This window comes from Mercenaria mercenaria, chromosome 13 (assembly GCF_021730395.1).
Source record: "Mercenaria mercenaria strain notata chromosome 13, MADL_Memer_1, whole genome shotgun sequence".
Taxonomy (NCBI): Eukaryota; Metazoa; Mollusca; class Bivalvia; order Venerida; family Veneridae; genus Mercenaria; species Mercenaria mercenaria.
The window spans coordinates 4,576,112-4,590,390 of NC_069373.1; the positions used below are offsets into that span (position 1 = coordinate 4,576,112).

At 35.8% G+C, this 14,279-nt stretch overlaps 1 protein-coding gene across 3 annotated transcripts; it reads left to right on the plus strand.

The window, feature by feature from the left end:
* Positions 1-397: 397 nt before the first annotated feature.
* LOC123529540 (uncharacterized) lies at positions 398-14,068 on the plus strand. Of its 3 annotated transcripts, none has more exons than XR_008366653.1 (7): positions 398-606; positions 1,448-1,698; positions 4,290-4,419; positions 6,748-6,963; positions 10,264-10,518; positions 10,916-13,591; positions 13,680-14,068. XR_008366653.1 is itself a non-coding variant. In XM_045309909.2 (6 exons), the coding sequence occupies exons 1-6, from the start codon at positions 543-545 to the stop codon at positions 10,942-10,944; spliced, it is 945 nt and encodes a 314-aa protein (XP_045165844.2). In that variant the 5' UTR covers positions 398-542; the 3' UTR covers positions 10,945-14,068. The 3 variants fall into 3 exon arrangements, 1 of the variants encoding a protein (XP_045165844.2); XR_008366652.1 differs by having other exon boundaries at positions 10,916-11,772; positions 11,834-14,068; XM_045309909.2 differs by having other exon boundaries at positions 10,916-14,068.
* The last annotated feature ends 211 nt before the right edge of the window (positions 14,069-14,279 follow it).

Sequence of the window (14,279 nt, forward strand, 5' to 3'; positions counted from 1 at the left end):
TTCTTTCTTTCTTTTTAAGTAGCGATATGATATAGTAAAATTTCATTATTTTATTATATATATATTGCTGGATTTAGTGGTGTTCAGCTTTTATGATGTAATTCAGTATCACTCTAAAATTGTGATTTTCTGTCTGTCCATGTGATAATTTTATTTATCATATTAATTCGATAATTTAGCATGAACTATATTCATTTGTTTTTGTTTGAAGGCCTCGTTGCAGATAAGTACATGTATTGTCTTATTGAGTTACCATGATAAAATAAAAAAAAAACAATATTTGGCGCAAAACTGTTTTATTAATATTATTGTTAACAAATAACGTGTATTAGAAGATGCAGGACAGTACTGCTGAGTCAGTTCAATCTTCTGTATGACTTGTGGTAGATATTGCACACTAGAATTCGATAAAACAAATTTCTACTAAGTTATTGGCAAACGTGGGGGGCTGTTCTCCTTGTACAGCATGTATAACAGTGATTATGGATTGATATATTGTATGGGTCAATATAGAGAAAATAAGTCGGTTATCGAGGATCGTAATGGATAACAAGATGTTTTTCAAAATGTTTACCGTTATTATGTTCTTGTTCCCGATTTCTACAGGTAATTGTTTAGATTCTATTGTTTTATTTCTAAAAGGATAAGATCTAGATCTGATCTGATCAATAATTTGTAAATTATAATTTGATATTTCATGAAAATGTAGTCTGTATGTACATTTCTTACATAATGTATGTAAAAGTACTTTATTAAAATAATTTAGAGCTAGTTTGTTGTCATTCATGTTATGTTAACAAAGCCACTAATCGGGTATTAATAAACTTTGATAATGTGGCAGTTGACCTCAACTGACATTGTTTATTTTCCTATACATGTAGGTAACTAATAATTACTTTGCAATACAGTCCCAATATGATTTTATGACAGATTATCTTTGAACACCGCTAGACTTATTAGACTCAACTGCCACATTATCAAAGTTTACTAGTAGATCATTTAATTTATTCCAAAATACAATAACAACACTGTTTGGAAGGAGACACGCCGTCTTTGCTTGAGAAAAATAATAGTACAAAGTATGAAATGGAATAAATTATAATTTTCATTACAAATGTGCTCAGAATCACATAAGCTGTAAGACGTATTAATGAAAGCTTCTACAAGAGCGGGTTATAATTATTCAAATCCGGGTAGGGTCGGGTGGGGTGGGGGACGGTTGATGAAGTGCAAGAATTGAACCCAGGTTAACCGAGCGTCATAGATATTGAATAATGTTTAACGACGGCGTTAATCCCTTAATTGTGAAAGTTTTTTACACCGAACCCCGTCCCCACCGGCGTTAATCCCTTAATTGTGAAAGTTTTTTACACCGAACCCCGTCCCCAGCGAATAGAGAAAGAGATAGTTCTAAGACGCTATGTCAAAATGACAGTTTTTATTTTAGCTTTGCGGATACTTGTTACAAAGGATCAATGTGGGCGTTCTATCGATCTCACTGTAGAGAAAGTGCTCTACCTGGACTATGAAGGAGCGGACGTAGGGGATATTTTATCAAAATGTGTGATTACTGTTACAAATAATGACACTCGTGATATGATTTGTATCAGAAGTGAAGGAGAATCATATATCGATGTTGACTGTGCAATGCATCTCAGGTATCACATTGGCGCTGTGAAGCGATATTCTTATAAAAAGGTAGGTACTTATTTTAAAGACCCGCAACAACATTTACCATGATAATTTCATGGCATTGAATACTGACACAACAATAGTTTAACATTTTTAAGGTCCTTTATTATTTCTACTAGATTATTGAGCATACTGTATAATTGCAATGGGGGTTGTTAAGAAAGTGGGTGTAAAATCTTTCAGACATACATTTTGCTTCACTCTAAAATCCCGACATTATTATCCCCGGCTGATGAAATCGGGAGGGGGTATTGAAATGGCGTTGTCCGTCTGTCAGCCCGTCCGTCCGTTCGTGCGTGCGTCCGTCCGCAGCCATTTCTCAGTAACTAGCAGGTAGAATTTCATGAAACTTTAAATAAACATGAACCAACATACTGCGATGATGTCCGTCAAGTTTTTTTTGGATTGGTCAATTTCCCTTAGAGTTATTGCCCTTGATTTAATGAAAAATGCCCAAAAATGTCCGTCCGCAACCATTCCTCAGTAACTAGCAGGTAGAATTTCATGAAACTTGAAATAAACATGAACCAACATACTGCGATGATGCCCGTTAAGTTTTTTGTTTTGGATTGGTCAATTTCCCTTAGAGTTATTGCCCTTGATTTAATGAAAAATGTCCGTCCGCAGCCATTTCTCAGTAACTATCAGGTAGAATTTCATGAAACTTGAAATAAACATGCACCAACATACTGCAATGATGCCCGTCAAGTTTTATTTTGGATACGTCAATTTTCCTTCGAGTTATTGCCCTTGATTTAATTAAAAATCCACGTCTGCAGCCATTTCTCAGTAACAAGCTGGTAGAATTTCATGAAACTTGAAATAAATATGAACCAACATACTTCCATGATGCCTGTCTTTTTTCAATTGGTCAATTTTCCTTAGAGTTATTGCCCTTTAATTGTTTAAAAATCTACAGATTTGTGCATAACAAACCAACCAATTGGTAGAATTTCATTAAACTTCTTTCATTCTTTTTCATGAACATTTATTATAAACATGTGAAGTTGTGTACCCACACCTGGTCACCACCTTGCCTTGGTCACACCTGACCCTACCCCTCCCACCCACCCCAATCCCCGAAAAAAAAATCATTCCTTACTATTCTTTTTTCAAACCTTCCATGAATATTTATCAGCATGCAAAGTTGTACCGTTCCCCCACCTCACTCTCCACTCAGTCTTGCCCACCACCCCGTTCATGTATCCCCTCCCCCCAATTTTTTATTATTATTATTTTTAATCAACCATCAATATTTATAATCAACATGTGAAATTTTGTACCCTCCCCCGGTCACCCCCGTTGCCCCCCCCCCCCCCCCCCCCATTCAAAAAAAAGCATTCATTTTGTGTTAAAATGATTTTGACTAATGAAATTATTTGCTTCTAAGTAACATCCTTAACATTTTGCCGGATATATTTTTTTGCCATTCCTCACCACAAGCCCTTTCGGCGGGGGATACCAATTCATTCTTCTTCTTGTTGTCGTTCGCGACTACACTGTCAGACCAGTAGCCTCGATGAAACTTGTGGTTTGCCGCAGATCCTCAATGCCTCCATACAGTTTCTGGTGGATTGAGGTATCTATCGGCCAAGTCGCAGCTCGCTCCTGGTCATGCCTTTTACATCTCTGAAGTATATGCTCCGCAGTCTGATCTTCTTCACCACATGGACAAGTTGGCGATGATGTCAGTCTGTATTTCTTGTACATGTGAGCATTGAGCTTGTTGTGCCCTGAGCGGAGCCTGACCATCATCACTTGTTCAGACCGATCGAGGAGATGAAAAGCATCTTCCTCCATCCTTGGTCTCGTTAGTGCCTTGATGATGGTGACTTTCTCCTTGTAACTCACAGGTTCTGTTGGTTGTTCTGACTGAGCTCCTAGCTAAGCCAGTTTGTCTGCCTCTTCATTGCCTGCAAGTCCACAATGGGATGGAATCCATTGAAGTGCTACTTTGCAGGTTATACTCAGGCTCTGCATTCTCCTGGCTGGCTGCGGAGCTTTATTGTTGATCAGAGATTCCATGACAGACAGTGCATCTGTGAGAAAGACGACTGAGGAGCTTTCTTCTGCCGAGTCTTCAACCATTGAGACGGTCTTCATGAGTGCTTCAGTCTCTGCCTTGTAATTGCTGCAGTGTTTTCCTGTGGCTGCATGTAGTGTTTCTCTCTTGCCAGATGGGTATTGAATGAAAACTCCTGCTCCTCCATCTTTGACGGCGCGTGTGGCTTACCCGTCTGTATAGACATGAGTCCATGATTCCGGAGGATAGTCTTCATTGATCATAGCAAGTGTGAGGCTCTTCCGAATGCCTACATCCTCTTGCTTCCCGCGGATACCAATTCATTGAATTTGCTTGTTATTCTCGCAACACACTTGGGCGACAGAGCAACACGTGTAATGTATCTTAATGAAAACTGGCATTTTGATAGCTGATATTTATGCTAAACTAAAAACAGTTCATGTTAAACTGAACTTTCGTGTACCGAACTTTATCTTATAGAAATTATTGTCTGAATGGAAGCAATTTTTTGATAAACATAATTTGTCTGATTGCTCTGTATGTGAATATTTTGTTGTACTTATTTTGGTTTCAGGAGTACTTTTGTTCGGATTTCTACTTAAAACCTCTCTGTGACAGGAACAGTGTTTCGTCTGTCGAATACCGTTTTGTCTACCAACGAAATGCTTCAGTTCATGTGAAATTGTTTACAAAGAAACATATCGGTAAGCATATACATAAATTTGAGGCCACGCGTTGATTTTTGTTGAGATATAATGTCCGTCGTCGTCCGTCGTGCGTCGTCAGTCGTCCGTCAACATTTTCCTTCTGAACACTCTAGAGGCCACAGTTGCAACCCAATTTTCATGAAACTTTACCAGAATGTTTGTCTTGGGTCATATGGGGTCAAAAACTAGGTCAGTAGGCCAGATTAAATGAAAATATTGTTAACACTAGAGTCAACAGTTTCAGTTTGAAACTCATGAGAACAAACAGGTCAGAATGTATGTCTTGATAACCTCTAAGTAAAGTTCGAATTTTGGTTATATGGGGTCAAAAACTAGATCACCCGGTCAAGTCAAGGACAAAGCTTATGAACACTGTAGAGGCAATAGTTGTGACTCAATCCTTATGAAAGTTGGTCAGAATGTTTGTCTTGATGATCTATAGGTCAAGTTTGAAACTGGATTATGTGGGTCTAGATCAAAGGAAATTCTTGTTATCACTCTCGAGTCCACGGTTTAAAACTGATGAGAATTGGTCACAATGTTTGTATTGATGACCTCTAGGTCAAGTTCGAATCTGGGTTATGTGGGCTCAAAAAGTAGGTCACCCGGTCAAATAAAAAAATCAAAGAAAAAGCTTGATAGCATGCTAGAGGCCGCATTTATGACCCTATCTTCATGAAACTTGGTTAGAATGTTTAGTTTAAATAAATATTTTATTCAACAAATAGCATGTGATTACAATACATTTCTACAAGAGCAAGGGATCGAGTAGTAAGCTAATGAGCTTTTTTGTTTTTGGTTTAAACAATATCTTATTCAACAAATAGCATGTGGTCAGACTTGCTGATCTTTTCGCCAAGTTCGAATCTGGATCATATGGGTTCGGAAACTAGGTCGCTTTGCCGGATCAAAGGAAAATCTTGTTAACACTCCAGAGACCACAATTTAAGTTTGAAATTCATGAGAATTGGTCAGAATGTTTGTTTTGATGAGATCCAGGTCAACTTTGAATAAACTAGGTCAACCGGTCAAATCAAAGAACAACTGTGTGTTTGCAATAGGACTGCATTTTTCATTTGATGTGCATAAAACTAGGTCAGAATATATTTGTCTCCATAAAATCTCGGATGAAATTTTATCTGGTTCACGTGTGGTCAAAAACTAAACAACCGGGTCAAATCAAAGTAAAAACTTGTGTACACTCTAGGGGCCACATTGTTTATTCTATCTTCTTAAAAGTTGGTCAGAATGATTTCGAATCGGGGTCACATTGGTCAAAAACTAGGTCACTGTGTCAGGAAAAGCTTGTTTACAATCTAGATGCCACTTATTTGCTCCAGTCTTCCCGAAACTTTGTCAGATTGTTTGTTTTCATGAAATCTTGGTCATGTGGGGTCAAAAACTAGGTGACTAGCTCAAATCAAAGAAAATGCTTGTTTACACTCAAGAGGCCACATTTTAGTCCAATTTTAATGAAAATTGATCAGAATATGTGTCTCCATGAAATCACTAGGTCAAACATGTTTATCCTGTTATTGTATGTTACTCAGTTAAGCGACCTCGGGCCTTGCCCCCTCCCCACACCCACCTACACTCTTTGTTTGTATATCTCCCTTTTTCAGACAATGATCAGTATTTAAAGAACGTCGAAGACAGCAAAATGAGCAGCTTCTCAGTACTTTTTACAAACACTTCGCTCAACTGATATTTCCGTGGAAAAAAACTATTAGATATCGTACACACTTTCGCAGTTGGGCGAAATGTTTGAGAAAAAAATACTGAGAATTGATGGCAAGCGCTTTTTGAGGAGAAAGTAATTTTGCTGTCTTCAGAGCACTATTTCTCTATCCTCTGAAAATCAAAACTAAAGGCAAAAGGTTACCTGAATCGGGACGTCTTCTCGGTGTGTATGGTATGAAGAAGTCACGTGGGTTGGCCATCATTTTATCATAATTATTTTATTCATTTATTTATTTTTCACGGGGTGGGTGGGGGTAGTGGGGTGAGTCCCACCTACATAATTCAGGTCAAATGAAGAAATTTTCAGCTTTTCTTGGTAGAGAGAGACCCCAGGTCCCCGCACTGGTTCAGGCATGGTCGAGTACCTGGGTAAACCATCGACTTTCGGAGTTTCCGTAAGCCAGCTGGATCGCTTCATCACATGAAAATTTCTACACAAACGAGGTTTCGAACCCACCTAAGTGATAGACAAGTGATTTCAAGTCAGCGACCCTAACCAATCGGCCAAGGAGACCCATTTAGTGTATCATTGCGTTGAATAACAGTGACTACTACTGCATATATATAATTGTCCTTTCATTGCAGTGACTACTACCAGCCGTTATACGCCATCAACATGGTCCTCGTGGATGTCATGGTCGTCGGATTATAATGATTATGATGACGACGACAGCTCCGCCGGCACAGTTGTGCAAGTATTAGTTGGTATATTTATCATATTCGCGATTCTGATCAGTTGTGTTTGTGCAAAATTTAAAGCCCATGGAAGAAGTTCGACTCCCAAACCTCAGTACGGTGCACGTAAGTTATATATGATAATCTTTTTCATAACAGTTAAAGGTGTTTTTCACAATTATTTCTAGCGGACAGAATTTTTTGTAACTTTGCATATTTATAGATTGATGTATGACAAGTTAAAATAAAAAATAAAACTAATAGGTACCCGTGCTTCTTTTTTCAATATTCAAAGTTTATTAAGAACACCAAATCGGTATTTTTGTCTGAAGAAACAGTACATACATGTTATAATAAAACTACTGCAAACAATTATTTATTCGAAGTTTCATTCTGATGTTACTTTTTATGCATCCGAATTAATAACACCACTATAACTATGCATAAAATGTCAACATATAGATATATTAACTCAAAAAAATTACTCTTGACAGATGTCGAAAGTATTTGAAACTGAGAAAAACACGAAGTATTTCTTAATGATATGAAAAATCTAGCGGACAGATTTTTTCCAAATTTTATACTATGTAAGCTAGAACTAAGACAAAAAAATCTAAACCAAAAAAGTAATATCAACCCGTGCTTGTTTTCAAGAAAAATTAAAAAATATTCAATCCACCAACAAAAGTATTTTTTCATTACCCCACCCACCTAAAAATTATGAACATTTTTTTTTTCTTACAAAACAAATTGCACAATGTTATTACCAGTTCCTTAACCAATATTCTTACTCACATGCGGAATAATGCTCCTTTAAGGTTGCAAGCCTCTAGATCAAATACTTTTTGAGATACGTGCTACACAAGCTTTCACATCCCATTTACGTATATATTTGACCACGTCAAGGGACATAAATCTGTTTTTATTGAGTGAAACCTCAAATAAAAGCACTGGTGCACAATTTCGCATTCTGAATTTAATTCTTGTGTGGTTTCATGACTCTTGGCGCATATAATTTTGAGGTACATGCGACACAAATGTTTAGACCCTTTATGTACAATTTGACTATCAGGGGCCATAACTCTGGTCTTACTACGTGAAATTCGGGAAGGGGCACAAAAAGTATAAAACATTTTTAGGAAGTCACATTTGAACTTGAAGGAGATATATCTACTTTAAGATTTTCTGGAATTTTATTTGACTTGGAGTCGGCTGCATCATTACTGGACGAAATAGTTTACTTTCAAATTGGCTGTCCACAAAGTATTCGATTCGAGCACTTCCTACAACTACTCCTCCAATAAAACACAATCACTTTTAAAGGTAAAATATGGATGCACGACCTATATTGTCAGTACATACGATATATTTTGCGTGAGTGCCCTCATATCCGACAATTATGCACTTTCGGCGGCGAATTCTGAACTTTACAGTGGATATCGCTTGCTGCGCGATTGAGCTGCGCACAAAATATTGTGATGAACTCCTTTAAATATTTTTTGCTTTCATTGAAATACAAAAAAAGCAATATTTCTAAGGATGTAGGAACGAATTTTTTTCTAACATTTAAGAATTTTTTGATATTCTGTCAGCTTGAAGAACATTAGTTTCCAAGAAAAACAAGAGAAGAAAAATAGAGGTCACCGAGCTCGTTTTAGTTTTATTGGGCATTTTCTTCACCCACTGTTTCTAAAATTTTGTAAAATTGAAAAATGGTGGTACTTTATAAAACATATATTATCACACATAATGTTATAGGAATTCGGGTCTTACAGGTTAATATGAGTACAAGGTGATATCAGTCTTTAAACATCAATGTCACTTTAAAATTTACATGTTGACATAATTACCCCACCCGCTTAATTTTCAACGGGAAAAAAAAACGTATCTAGATCTACAAAAAAAAATCTGACGTTAAGAGTTTCAAAATATTTTGAAACTTTAATGACACACAGAATGCTTCAAAATGGAAAGAAAAAAGTTGGGGTCACCGTGCATCTAAGAGATTTATTAAGGAAAACTGTTAAAAACTTGTGAATTTTGAATTTTTTTGTTCTTTTTGTTTAAATTAATTCTTTTCTACAAAATATAAAGAGCTATCTTGAAAACTTTTATTTCATTTATAGCTTATTATTACATGTAACAGTCAAGAAAATATCAAAACCAAACCTGATCTACTTTATTAGATATTTGGAATTACCTACCCCTACCCCATTGTAAACCTTCCGTACATTTCAGGCAAATGCCGGCCAAAAATAAGGTTAAAATTTTCTTTTTCGCAAAAAGTAAAATCTATTTGGCTAAATGGTACATTATTGGCCATATTTTAATTTTTTAGCATTAATTTTTGGCAAACCTTTTGTTAGAAAGCAATACTCGAAGAAACATTTTTCAAAATGGCGGTTATTCTGAAACGCTCGAACATCCTTAAGGCAAAATCGAAACAGATCTCAGTACATTTGTATGGATTTGTACATAAGCTTATCAAAAGAATAAACCGAAGATTTGTTCTTCTCCCAATTATGTTCAAAGGGGGAGTTTGGCCTGTTTTGTTTACTAAAGCTAAAAATAGATTTAAAAAAAACAAAAAAACTTCTTCATGGATCTTTATCAAACTTCGCTTTAGCATTTTTTCAAAGTCTGCTGTTATTGTTTTTTTCAGATGGGAAAGGGGTGGGGGCGGCATTTGGTCCCTTTAAGGGGACTCTTTAGCTGAAAATAGAAAAATCTTTAAATGACTTTTTCATTATTATTTGGGGACGCTGGACCTTCTAAACAGTTGACCTATCTAAACTTTTTTAAAGCGGCCACCGGTTACCTATATGGGCAGCTTAACTACAGTAATGTTAGACATTTTTAGTTTTGGATGATACTGATACTCGAATTCCAAAAGTTACACATTATTCTTAAACATGTGTGTTGATGTAAAACACACCACATTGGGTCTAGATTTTATATGAATTAAAATATCCAGCCTCTGGTGGGTTTGAGCCCGCGACTTTCCGCATGTGAAACCAGTACATGAATTTCTTAGCTATGATAGTGCCATTTACTTCCTCTAGACATTTGCTAGAGAGGCAATAAAATGACTAGATTGTTTTAAGAAAGACGTCTTGGTGAACTGATGCTTATTCAGCAGTCGGAAGAAATGCATGCATGTTGCAGGATTATCATGTTTTGCGATTGTTAAAAGGAAAGAAAATACTAGTACCTAATTCTAAGATAACCGAGTAACGTCTTTAAATGTTATGTCTAGAACAATTTTTTTTCTATAAATTTTGTTGATTAATTTTGACCAGTCATGCCGCCAAAACGAAATCAGCTCAGTAAAATACTCAGTAAATTGGTTTTGTAATATAAACTATCAATGGAGCTTCCTTAATTGGTTATTCCGATAATTATTATCATTTGATTTTTAAACTTCAGCTGTCGTTGTACAGTACCATTTCCATGCTCAACATGGGAACCAGCTTGCGAATCAAACTCAGAATTCCCCAAACCAGGCAACAAGTTTGATGCAGTATCCGCCCAATCAGCCCGGTATCCAGCCGCAGCAACAATATACACCAGATCCGTCAGTGTATGCAGGGTACCAAGTACAAAAACCCGTATATCAACAAGTACCAATGGTCGGAAACCAGCCTGCCTTGACCCCTCAAGCTTATGATCCGCCCGATTCAGGTATTTAATAATCAAAGTTACACTCGTTAACCAAACTACACCGAAAATTGATGTAACGAAGACTCGGTTTTCTCATTTGTTGGAACTTGCTCTGATAATTTGATAATATATTTATTGTTGTAAAATAGAAATTAAATTAACGTTATCTAAATTTTTATTTACATTACTTATATGTAAAAAGAATGGTTTACATATTACCTTATCTTTACATTATTTGCATTTTTTATAAATCTATTTTGACATGTTGTCTCTACAAAAAGAGCATAATACATGAATCAGTTTTACTTTATTTATATTATCATATATTGAAAGACTTTAGTACTATTATGAAATCTTACATTTTCCTGATTTTCATAATTATTATGTCCGTACAAAACTTAATTATACATTATTTCAGATCCTCCGCCTCCATATCCCGGATATTGAGCGACACGTGATAGTGGTACACCGTCAGTGCTACGTTTACCAACTACGGACATATATGTAACTGACGCAGTTTCATTCCGTTTATTTATTCTAGCACTGGTGTGATGCCAATGGCATATATGCACAACATTACGAAACAGGCACCCTTGCATCCGCTCTAAACCCCGAACAACCGCCAAACCATAGTTCAGTGTCGGTTTGAACGGGATTTCGTTTTACAGGGTTATTCGGTTTAAAGGGGTGTTGTTAGTGGATTGCATACTACCCTTATATGATAAGCCTTAACCATGATACAATTCAAATCATATCCCTATCTAGGTAGATAGATAGATATTTATTCAGGTTAAACACACACATTTACAAATCATGTTCCTATCTAGGTAGATAGAGAGATATATATCCAGGTTAAAACACACATTTACAAATCATGTCCCTATCTAGGTAGATAGAGAGATATATATCCAGGTTAAACACACATTTACAAATCATGTCCCTATCTAGGTAGATAGAGAGATATATATCCAGGTTAAAACACAGATTTACAAATCATGTCCCTATCTAGGTAGATAGAGAGATATATATCCAGGTTAAAACACACATTTACAAATCATGTCCCTATCTAGGTAGATAGAGAGATATATATCCAGGTTAAACACACATTTACAAATCATGTCCCTATCAAGGTAGATAGAGAGATATTTATCCAGGTTAAAACACACATTTACAAATTATGTTCCTATCTAGGTAGATAGAGAGAGATATATCCAGGTTAAACACACATTTATAAATCATGTTCCTATCAAGGTAGATAGAGAGATATATATCCAGGTTAAAACACACATTTACAAATCATGTCCCTATCTGGGTAGATAGAGAGATATTTATCCAGGTTAAAACACACATTTACAAATCATGAGCACAGTAATTTACACAGTATAAAAGTTCTTACACTTAGTTAAAGCATTTGATGTCGCAAATTATTAAAATCACATTGCAGGAATAAAATGCCTAGATCATTTTGTCTAAAAAACTCTGAGAGTGGTAACAAAGATAATCACAATTAAATTTTTGTCACAGGTCTCAGGTTAAGAGAGTTATAACTAATCATACTATATCTGTTACTAGTACATAATATAATTAGGAATACACACATTTTAATATTATTTCAAGACTAGATAAGTCATTCTAGCATAAAACTGCTGTTCTTGTCCATTTTCGGGGGTGTTTTAACAAGGAAGAAAACGTGATTCCCGCGCTCACGTGCTGTTATAATACCTTTTTATATATGGGCGTTCCGCGGCAAAGCGTAAACGTCAAATGGAAATGACGTCATCGTGAAAAAACGTCTAAGATCTTCCCGGGCATTTCATAGAAATTTAAAAACGTTGAGGAAGAATGTATTCATTTTTAAGGGTTTTTTTCGCGTTTTATGCTAGAATAGCGTTAGTGTATGTTCATTTCGTGTTATAACATCATCAGAATCCCTCTGGATACGCCTTACGGGCTCGGGCACCAATCAGTCCCTCTGTATTCTGCAGACGTTATAACACAAAAAACATGCGTTATCCCTAAACAAATAAAACTCTAGGTTCTATCTATGCAATATTAATAATAGAACGAATACAGTCAGGCATATATGCAGCCGGATTGTCTCAAAAGATTATTTTTCACGACCGTCTTTGTGTTGATAAGTTGTCACCCAAGAACCGTAATGTTCTATGTGTATTTTTCTTGTTTTTGAGAAAACCAAGTTTGAAGTTTCAGGAGTTTACAACATTTTTGTTTGTTGACGAATTCTAACAGACATTGTTATGTGTTTTATTTAGTTAGTTCCAAGGAAAGCTACGAAATATAAAGAATCGTGAATTCAGACATACCGCACTGGAAGTTTGTCCAGTGCAGATAGAATATTCTACAAAATTGTAATCGCCGTTCCACTCAGAACCATAATGTTCTTTGCATTTTCCATTCCTGCCTATGAGCAAATTCAGTTAAACCGAGGTTGCAGTTTCACTGTCTGATTTGGTCTCTCTCAGTGCTTTCGAAGAAAGCATTGAAGTGTTACATCGAAGTGAATTACTTTTGTCCAAATACGTTCTCATCCGATTTATTACAGCACTCATGTTTCACAATTTTTAATTAAACGTACCATTCCTAAAGCAGGACAAATGGACAAGTATGTATGAGTTTGGAATTAAAAATGATTACTTACATTTAGACTACTGCTATTTGGGAACTTGAAAATTTATTTGCAATTTTACTTGTTAACTTCTACATGGCACAAAACAACAATTATTTTTACTATATGTTTTATATAGACACTGGACACTATTGCAATTTTGCATGCATTCCAAACCCCCTAAAAGTACTGAACTTAATTGACCGGCTCTTTTTTCCACCATTTTGAACCAAATCACATGCGTACGAAGAATACCAGGAGGCCTAGAGGACCGCAGAAAGGCAAACCTTGCCCTGTCAAAAAGTCACGTTATGCATATTCTGACATTCTCATTCTGTCAAATTGTACATTTACCTACTATTTCACATTTCCTGTATTCAATTATGTCATCTATTGCAGGTCATTCACTCAAAAATTCACCAATATTCACCATCAAACTATTTTCCGCGTAACCATTTCCTTATTGTGGTCAACCAAGGGCAAATAACTATCATCTTGTGCCACATCAGATTCATTCTTCAGCCATTTTATATAATATCATGTGACTTGATAGGAGCAATCCATTGGTTACCACGCAGATAGAACATTTTTGTAGTCAGGAAAACATGAAAATTGCAGATAGAACGAAAAGGCTGTGTTAATATCTAAAAATAGAAATGTCCCGAAAGAGGACCAGGTCACTGTGACTCAGATCTCACTTTCCAATGGTATATAATACTCATTTTGGCCAAAATGACATAGAACATTATGGCTCTCGGGCGACAAAGTATAAATCTTTGGAATGTGTTTGGCTTTGGAATAAAGAGATTCTGGTTTGCATGTGTAGTTGTTTTTACATTTAGTTTTGTTATATCAACGAGTATGTCTGTACAGTTCAATTTAATTAAAAATACACGTTATTGTTGTTTTGATTAATTGACCAATAAAAAGTGAAGCAAAATGGTTCATTGAATTTTTGAAAGTAATTTTCTACAATGGCTTGGCAATTTATACGTAGTTCAGGCAAGGTATCTTTTGCCTTTAACGGAGTAAAGAATTGATGATTGATGGAAGAAATTTGGTTTTATGGGAAAAAATACCAACATAAACTTGTAATTATTCTAACTTGTATATTTTTTTCAATAATTTATACCAAATTCTAACACGATCTGCAGCA

What these genes read in the sequence shown, in the direction of transcription:
- LOC123529540 (XM_045309909.2), top strand. Translation starts at nt 543, where the DNA reads ATGGATAACAAGATGTTTTTCAAAATGTTTACCGTTATTATGTTCTTG. An exon ending in AGCGATATTCTTATAAAAAG is followed by an intron (nt 1,699 to 4,289) that starts GTAGGTACTTAT and finishes TTTTGGTTTCAG; the next exon opens with GAGTACTTTTGTTCGGATTT. An exon ending in CAAACCTCAGTACGGTGCAC is followed by an intron (nt 6,964 to 10,263) that starts GTAAGTTATATA and finishes TTTAAACTTCAG; the next exon opens with CTGTCGTTGTACAGTACCAT.